We start from the raw sequence: 9,732 nt of genomic DNA on the forward strand, positions 1-9,732 counted from the left end.
CCTCATCCATTGTATTTCAACAGCACTCTGAAGACAGAATGTTCTTCTATTGACTCTGTTAAGTTGAAGTTCCAAGAACTCTAGCAGTGAAAAAGCCTTGAATCTGTTCTATTGATTTCTCTAACCCTAGTTTTAATAATTTTTCAGTTAAATTTTAACATTTCCCCCAAAAGTGGTACAAAAATCTCAAATATTCTTTCTGAAGCAATGATAAAAAGCAAAAGCAAACCATAACACTTGTTTCACCAATTCCAACATTATAGCAAAGTTAATGCCAAGGGCTACTGGTATGCAAAAAACTTTAAATATAATAAACACTGCAAAAATTTACCTAGGATCAATTTCCAAGCATATTGCTTCCCAGAAAGCTCTCTTATGTAGAGAATATGGAATGCTCACTGTTTTAAATTTCTTATACCTTAGATAGTGTGGATGTGTTTTTCTCTGATCATCACACTGGAAAGCAAGTTCCACTAGGATTTTTTTGCTTACCGGCCCATAAGTCCTGGTGTGAAATGCAAAATGGCAAAAGTCTCATCAGTATGTTCAACTCCATCATACAGTGGCCAGAATGGAAGATTTTGTAGGCAGGAATATTTTATCACATTATTTCAATAATACTGTGTAAGTTTTACATAGACAAGGGAATTGAAACCCAGCCAAATAACTAACTATCTTACTAGGGCAACAAAATTAGCAGCACAACTAGAATGCATGTTTCCACCAATGCTATTCTAGAGTCATTTTACATTAGCTTTTGAGTTGATATTTTTTTAAATGTGGAAGTGGGAAAACTCATGAGACATCAACCTTGGACATGCTGAGAAAGAGAGAGAAACAGTCTTCCCCAGGGAGGAGCACACCAACTGGTTATTCAATACTAAATGGCCAGCCCTGAAAGCATACATAAAAGTAACATTACACAGGCTGAGCAGGTTGTATTTATGTATTTAGAAACACAACACAGCCCTCGATGTGTAAATGTGTAATGACATCATGCTATAAACTTTAACTTGGTCACAGCACTAATTATTTGGACCATGAAAGTCAGCAAATAAATCAAGATTATCATTCTTCCCCCACTCCACAGAAAGTAAATTGCTAAATAATTAACAGAGACTCAGTGGGTAAAGACATTTGTCTCAAAGCCTGACAACTTTGGTTCAATACCCAGAATTCTCCATATGTGTGCTGTGGTGTAGGAAAATGTAAACACACACACACACACACACACACACTATAACTTTAAAAATATTTCATAGCATACCAGTATCTGACATGTCTTTCTTACAGCATACTCTAGCTTCCTGTTTAATTGCCTTTGTCTGCCCTCTTATTGATAATGCCTGTTTCTTTCCTTTAACCACCCTTTTATTTCCCCTATTGATGAACTCAACTGTCTCTGTAGGCTTTGTTACTCAGAAGTTGTGAGATGTTTGAAAATCACTTTACAGTTGGTTTTTGGTTATTTGCTAAGTAGCAAAGTTTGTGAATATAAACCTTACAAGATGGAAACAAACCATCTCTGATGATCCAGTTTCCATGGAGACCCTTCAAGACTATCTTGCTTCTACCTTCACTCTATGACTTTCTGCAATTACTTTCATTTCTGGGACCTGTGTTCTATGCCAGGCCTTTCCATTGACCTTTCCCAGGGTCTCAGAGGCAGTCTGGGCATTTCCTCTGCACAATTGTATCATTCAGCCTCTCCCTGGCATGTACATCCAGCTCATTTAGGTTGAGGACCAATTCTTTGTAAACCATTCAGGTGAGTTTTGGTATTTTCAAATTGGTTTCTCCTGGTTGGACTTGTAGACACTTGTGGCTTTTTTATTTTTCACTAAGTTTTACACACAATTTCAGTCACTAAAGAACTAGACAAAGCTCATGGGTAGCAGCATTGTCAGAGCTGTACTGTTATCTTTGTGAAATTCTCAATGTATTGTATTAAGATTAATTTTTAAAACATAAAAATGAACACAAGCTAATAAATTATATCATACTTTTCTAGTCAAACTTTTAAAAATTATATGCACTTAGATTTTATTATAATATACTATTTTCAATATTTTTATCACTTAAAACTTGAAGAGGAGTTGTAGTAATAAAAATTCTCTTTATACACATTTATCAGTTATTTCTGTTTTGCTCCATTTATTTTGTTTTCTACACTCTCATTTTTAGTTGTATATGAATATAAAGTTTTTTTTTTACTATTTTCTGAGTTATTTGAGATTAAGTTGCAATATAATGAAATATCCAATGTACCTTTCTTAAGGACAAACTGGTTTATAACAATGGTACAATTTTCAACATCATGAGATTTAATAAACAAAGACATAAAATGTTATAGTCTGTGTTCAAATTTTAGCAATTGCTTACATGACATTCTTTTTCCGGTCCAGGATCTAATCTAGGATCAAGACTTACATTCATTTGACAATGTTCTTTCTGAACATTGTCTTTCTTTCACCATTTTTTAATCTGGAAGAATTCCTGAAATTTTTACCTTTCGGGACAGTACATTCTAGAAATGAAGATGTATGCCCCCTTCTGTGCATCCTATAGGAAGTAACGGCTTCATATTTACTTGGCCTGAAATTGAGATTGAGTTGACTTTTTGGAATAAGCTAAAAGTTAGTTGTGACCTTACCTCAGTCCTTCCAAATCTCAGGTCTGAGCTTTGCATTTGTGCTTTCACCTTACTTGCTATTTGAGCCTTAGAACCATCAATGTCCCTAGGCAGTGGCCAGAGTAGATCTCATCTGGACTTCTGTCCAAGTGGACCTGAAAGGTGTGAGTCATGCTGGAGACAGGAAACAGGTGGCGGAGGCAATCACTTTTCTTCTGTGTAATTGGAAACAATCTTGAAGTCCTAGCATCCCCTTGGTAAATTTTGATGGCTGTGCTGGGCCTCTAAGGTGTAATCAGATGTTTGGCTTTTCTTAGGCAGCTCAAGGAGACTCCTCTAATGCAGCTGCAATGGGGTTAGCCAAAGTGCGCATATTCAAGTGCTGCAATGTGGACACACAGTGCATCTTAAGGTCCTTAATGAGAACAACATTTCATTTTGTATTGCTATACTGCTTTAACCTTTCACAAGCCATGTTCTTACTTAGCCTTGTAATATCCCTGTGAAAGACAAAGAACAGTTATATATGATTCCTCTTTTACGGTGAGGGCAAAAGTTACAGAAATTAATGACAACCTCAGTATGATTTAACAACTATTTATTAAAGACTGTTTTTGGCGATAATACCTTGTTAAAGACATTTTAAAATATAGAAACATAGAAAAGCCCTTTGATTTAATTAAAGTGGTTTCCACTTTAGTGATTCCACCCATAATTCTAAAGTTGAAGAATTTTCTGCAAAATGGAAATTAAAGGAAAATATATTTATTTAAAGATTTTTTTTTGCCCTCCTAGCAGTGTATAGAAAGAGTTTGATAAATACAGTAGCATCCTGACACTGAGATCACAAGCACAATTAGCTCAAATAAAAGTGGCTTTGGATAATACAAACAAGAATATAAAATGGCTTTGGATAATACAAACAAGAATATAAAACAGGGTGGGAAGGACTTTTGATGGGAACTCAAGTAAGATGGGATCTGGCAAAGACTTTAGAGAAGTGCTAATGAACTAGGGTCTTGAATAAGCTTTGAAAAGGCTGGTAAGGCAAACAGACTTGCAAACCTTAAAACATCAGTAAGAACAATGTTCTATGACCAAAAGTGCAGTGTTTGTTTGAAAAAAAGTAGCAAACCCTAAACCAGAAGCTAGGTTTTTCCAAAGTCCTTCCTGAATTCCTTTGGACTATAAGTTCCTTGGACCAAAGAGTAACTTTCTGTTTTTTTTTTTTTTTTTTTTCTAATGCAATAGTATTGCCAGCACAGCTGTATTTGTTACAAACATTTTGTTCTGTAGGGCTCCAAGGGACTAAACAAATGAATTTCAGGTGGAAATTATTTGTATTGCATGTTTCTGTATTTCTACCTATCAATCAACAAAAACAGAATGCCGAGATAATTACTTTTTCTGATCATTGGTCTTCCCTTACAAAACCCCTCAGGCTTTGAATATGAAATGAATTGATAGAAGTATAGAAGTGGTTCATGCCTAGCTTTATTCCTATAGATTCTTTCCACAGCCCTAGTCTTCACTCTTTCGAAGTCACAGCAATTACAAAAAGAGTTCTCACAATTCAACTCTTAGACCTCTCCTCATTTCTTATCAGGTAAAGTCTGCAACGATAATTATTTACACCAAACAAGCTAAGAATTATAATTATATTAACATTTAAAAATAATTCGTGATAAAATTAGTTAAAAACAATCAATGAAATTATATACCAGAAAATATGCATTTAAACCAAAACCAAAATTGAATATGGAACAAAAGAGACAAGACAGGAAATAGGGGGATGCCTGATATAATTCCTATTTACTAGCAACTACTCTAAAGATTACTAGATTAAGTGCTCAAATTAGAAGCTGTGATAGGAAAGATTATTTTTTATTTCATGTCCCATCTTTATGCTATCCAAAACGGAAGTAATATAGACCAAAAACCATAAGTATATAAAGAGTAAAATCACAGGAAAAAGGGAAGTTGGAAGATAGAGATCAAAAGATACAAAGTAACAGACAAGTTAGATGAAGAAATATATCCATCTAACATACATTATAGATCTAACATACTAAAGTCGTGATGGCTATACAAATAGTAGGGGAAAAATGAACTTAAATTTTGTTACTAGGGAAAACTAAAAAAAAAAAATCTTGATGGTGAAAATGTTAATGCTTGCAGAAAATGTGTTTATGAGTATGTGTATGCTCCTTAAGAACATTACACCAGTAAATATGTAAGAAAAACTGATGGAACTCAGATAAGTAATCCAACTGTATTAACTAAAAGTTTCAACACCTCAAATGGACTAATGAATATAATCATGAGATGGAAGGCCACTAATTAAGCTCTTTTAGGGCCCTGATATGGACTACAAAAATCTTTAACTGTCTTTCTAATTCTAAAATCTTATGAACTATAAGACCAGTAACTGCATTTTGTTTTCTTCAGTTGTGTAAAAAGACAAGAAATGAGATTGATACTGCAAGTTAGTGAACTGTGTGGGTATTTCTCAGGAAGTACATAAATAATTTGAATAATATAAAGGCCACTTAGAAACTCTTACCCCATTGAAGCTCTGGGCCTCAACATTCATCTCTATGTTCAATTGTCTAATTGCTATCTTAATATAATCTAGATTAATAGCAACTTTATTTAAATACTGCCTAAATTGTTTGCTACAGGGTAGCACTGTTTCTCTTCCACTCCTCTGGCCTCTTATAAACATGCAAATTACATCTTTATACACAAAATGTCCATCAACACATTTTTATAATTACCAGATCATACAGTTGTCTTTTGAAATAAACCAGACACATACAGAGAACTATTGCATGATGTTACTTGTGCATGGATTTTTTTTAAAAAAGTAAAAAAAAAGTAAATACTTAGAGATGAAGAATAGAACAGAGGTGACCAGAGGGACTACAGCAGTTGAGGAAATGGGGCATGTATAACACAGATACATAACAGACGAGTTATATGACATAACAGACGACAAGCTATGTGAACCAATATACAAATCTACAAAGTGACTAATTTAATAAAACAATTAGGAAGAAAGTAGATTTAATTGTTCTTCTCATACATGAAAGAAACTATGTGAATCCAGATTCCAGATATGTTATTTACTTCTATATAGTGACTATTTTTGTTATCTAAATATATCTCATAATCTCATTTTATAAACTTATATATATATATATATATATATATATAATAAAATACATATTTCAATCAACTTTTAGAGTATCTATAAAACCTTGTATATAAATCTCTGGAATGTGTTTACAAGTTTATCCTACTGTTTTGTTTTGTTTTGTTTTGTTTTTTCATTAATGTAGGCCTGAAATGTTATCAGCTCCTTGAGAGACCTCTCTTTAGTATTTGTTGTAGGACAAGGATGCCAGTGGTGACAACTATTCAAAATGATTTGTTTGAGTTCTTTAAATATCGCCAGTCAACTTTTGTTCTTGATCGGTTCTGTGAATGTTGGGTCATTATTTCAACTGCCTATCAGGCAGTAAACAAATGTGGCCTAGCTTTTATTGCTACTTGCACATGTCCCCAAAGTTATCTTGGGCTGAAAGATTAAGACAAACTCAGGTTTTTACTGAGCATGAACTCAGTTATCAGTGTGTAGCTGGACTCTTAGATTCCCCAGAATAGGTGTTAGAGAGCTTCAAAGCTTCCCATGTACAGCTAATTTTACAGCTTGTCCTTATAAGTTTTTAGCCATTTTATTTTTTCCAACTTTTTCACCTGCAAACACACATACTTGCAAACACACACACACACACACACACACACACACACACTTTATGGAAAGGTGTATTTTTTTAATAGATAGGGTATTAACATGTAGCCCTGGCTATCGTGGCACCTATTGTATAGAACAGGTTGACCTCAAAACCACAAATATCTGCCTGTGTCTGCCTCCCAAGTGCTGTTGAAGGTGTGCATCACCACACTAGGCCTGGCTAAGAAGTTGTGATTTTTAAATAGCTGTATTGAATAATGCCCCCTCCCCCCCAAGAATGCTGACAGCAAAAAGTGTTCTCTGAATCAAATCAAATAAAGGAGAACTCTTTGAGAAGACGCCTACACAGGTCAACATGACAATTATTTGGAAATAAGACCTTACAGTTTCTCCAAGCACAATTGTATTAATCGGTGGCTTTGAGGTTACAGTTGTGTGGATCTTGGAGATTGCTGGTGTTCAAAGATACTGTGGAGCCTGACAGAGGGAAAATGAAAACAATGCAAGATAGACACCAAAACTCTTAGTAGTCTTACTTAAATCCAGGCATCTTTCTTACATAAATGTTTCTTGTTTTGTTGTGTTTGATTAATTTCCAGCATTCTGAAAAAGTTTATTTTGAGAGTGTTATAATATTAATGAAGGATCAAGATTTCAGAGCCCCACTACACATTTCTGTGAGTCTGCAGCTCAAAGATGTTTTTTTGTCCATGAACAACTTTCGCTGTAGACAAATATTTAAGAACTAAATCCAGTTACAGATGCAGTTATACAGGCTGTTGCTTTGCTTCAGTTCAACTTTACAAGTGGTTTTTGTACTTCCATTACTTCCTCGAGATTGTGCTTCTTACACTTAACAAACATAGCCACACACAATCAAATAAGAACATGTCAATTTGCAATATGTTACCTTCTAGGTGAAGCTGAGTAAGGAGCATCTTGATATAATATAGAGGTACCTCTTGACAAACTTTTAAAGCTCATTGTGATTAATTAATTATTTTAAAATAAAATTAGAAAAATGATATTTCAAGCAACTAAAACCATTTCAAAGCTCAAAGTACCAAGTAAAAGAGAGTTAATGTTGTACCTCACCCTAAATGATTGCACCACTGGGCATAGACCTTAAAGAGACTCTAACATACAACAAGGACATTTGCTCAAATATGTTAATAGCAGCTTTACTCATAGTAACCAGAATGTGTAAACAACCTAGATGTCCCTCAATGGAGGAATGGATACAGAAATTGTGGTATATTTACACAATGGAAACTACTCAGCAATTAAAAACAAGGAAAGCATGAAATTTGCAGGCAAATGGTGGGAACTAGAAAAGGTCATCCTGAGTGAGGTATCCCAGAAGCAGAAAGACACACATGGTATATACTCACTTATGAGTGGATATTTGCCACATAATATAGGATAAACACACTAAAATCTATAGTTCTAAAAAATCTAAACAACAAAGAAGACTGTAGGGAAGAGGTTAAATCCTCATTCAGAAGGGCAAACAGGATAGACATTGAAAATAGAAGACAGAGATCAGGGCAGGAGCCTTCCACAGAGGGCCTCTGAAAGACTCTACCCAGCAGAGTATTGACGGAGATACTGAGACTCACAGCCAAACTTTGGGCAGAGTGCAAGGAATCTTAAGAAAGAAGGGGAAGATAGAAAGCCCTGAAGGGGACAAGAACTCCACAAGGAAACCGACAGAACCAAAAAATCTGGGTTCAGGGGCTCCTGCAGAGACTGATATATCAACCAAGGATCATGCATTGAGGTAACCTAGTACCCCTGCACAGATGTAGTCCATGGGCATTTCAGTCTCCAAGTGGGTTCTTTAGTAAGGGGAGCAGGGGAAGTTACTGGCATGAACTCAGTTGCCTGTTCTTTGATCACCTTGCCCTTGCAAGGTGGCCTTACTAGGCCACAGAAAGAGGAATCAGATAGTACTGATGAGACCTGATAGACTGGAATCAGATAGTAGGGGAGGAGTATCTCCCCTATCAGTGGACTAGAAGAGGGACATCGGGGGCAAGAGAGGGAGGTTGGGCCTGGGAGGAGATAAGGAAGGAAGCTATACCAGGATATAATGTCAATAAATTGTAAATAATGATAATGATGATGATGATGATGATGATGATGATGATGATGATAATAATAATAATAATAATAATAATAATAATAATAATAATAATAAAAGGGCAAAAAAGGAGAGTTAACTTTGTCTCTTTTTTTCTTACAGGACTTGTATCTGCCGTTGTCACTGGATGACTCTGACTCACTTGGCGATTCCATGTGAAAGCTTAGAGGTTAAGTCAAAGCCTATCAACATGGCAGAATGCTTTCGCTCAAGTGACCAACAAGGCTATTGGTGCTTAAACATTGTTTTGTTGTTTTTATTTTTCAAAACACTCTGTAGTATGTAGGGTTTATTTTTATGTGACTTCTCCTCTGGGCCACTAATTCACAATTACCAGTTATGAGAGACAGATTGATAACCATCCTTTTGAGTGATTTTCCAGAACTGCAAAATGTGCTAGTCCATGACCTTTCTACTGAATGCTTAGGGGCCTTTGTATTTCCCCAACTCAATTCATTCAAATACTAGTCTTTCTTTTGTGGAAAGCTGTTTACATACATATCACTTAAAATGTTTGTGTGTGGGGGAAAACATTCATATGCAGATCTAAAAGTGAAAAACCTAAGTGTCCCTTGCCTCTGTATCTTCAGAATGCTGGAGGATCTCAGAAGAGTGGCAAGCCAGATCCTTGGTCTCACTCTTTGCTCTTACATGAATCCCCAGTGTATTGTTTAGCATTAATCCTGGCTGTTGAGAGGGAGAAACAGCAGCTACTTATAATGTGAACACCATGTGCTTAGGGCTATGGTATAGAGCTAGCTGAAAGATATAAGGCAGAATTGGGGGCAAAAACTGCCCAAGTTTCAGTAGGATTTACATTAAGCACAGTGGATTCCTGGTCAACCCCTCTGTTGGGAAAATTTTGAATCAGTAAATAATTGATGAGTTTGAGGTACATGATGTCACATATATGATGTCACATATATGATTCTTCCAGGAGGCTTTCTAACATACACAGTTACATGAATGGTATGGTATATCCATCTAGCTCAGTTCTAGCTCTGTTCTATTGGATGCCTTGTAAACAGCCAACACTACAAACACTGTGAGAATTTGTTTTCAGGTCTGACACCTTTTGGTAGCTTTTTATAGCAAGAAACCGTATCCTTTTTATAAAAACTCAAGTCTGTATTTCAGGAGAAAACTCTTCAGGCTCCTTTTTTTATAAGCTGGTGATTTTTTCCTTTATCTAAAAAAACA

The 9,732-nt window shown here is 35.5% G+C and overlaps 1 protein-coding gene across 1 annotated transcript in view; it reads left to right on the plus strand.

The window, feature by feature from the left end:
* Nucleotides 1-8,974, plus strand: part of Dcx (doublecortin) — a 74,280-nt gene extending 65,306 nt beyond the window's left edge. The window contains exon 7 of the mRNA XM_055604963.1: nt 8,635-8,974. Coding sequence (XP_055460938.1) covers nt 8,635-8,691 — 57 coding nt within the window. The 3' untranslated portion in view covers nt 8,692-8,974. The remainder of the gene's footprint in view (nt 1-8,634) is intronic.
* Nucleotides 8,975-9,732: the final 758 nt, after the last annotated feature.

The sequence above is a fragment of the Psammomys obesus genome, unplaced genomic scaffold, assembly GCF_907164565.1.
Source record: "Psammomys obesus unplaced genomic scaffold, mPsaObe1.curated_primary_1811, whole genome shotgun sequence".
Lineage (NCBI taxonomy): Eukaryota > Metazoa > Chordata > Mammalia > Rodentia > Muridae > Psammomys > Psammomys obesus.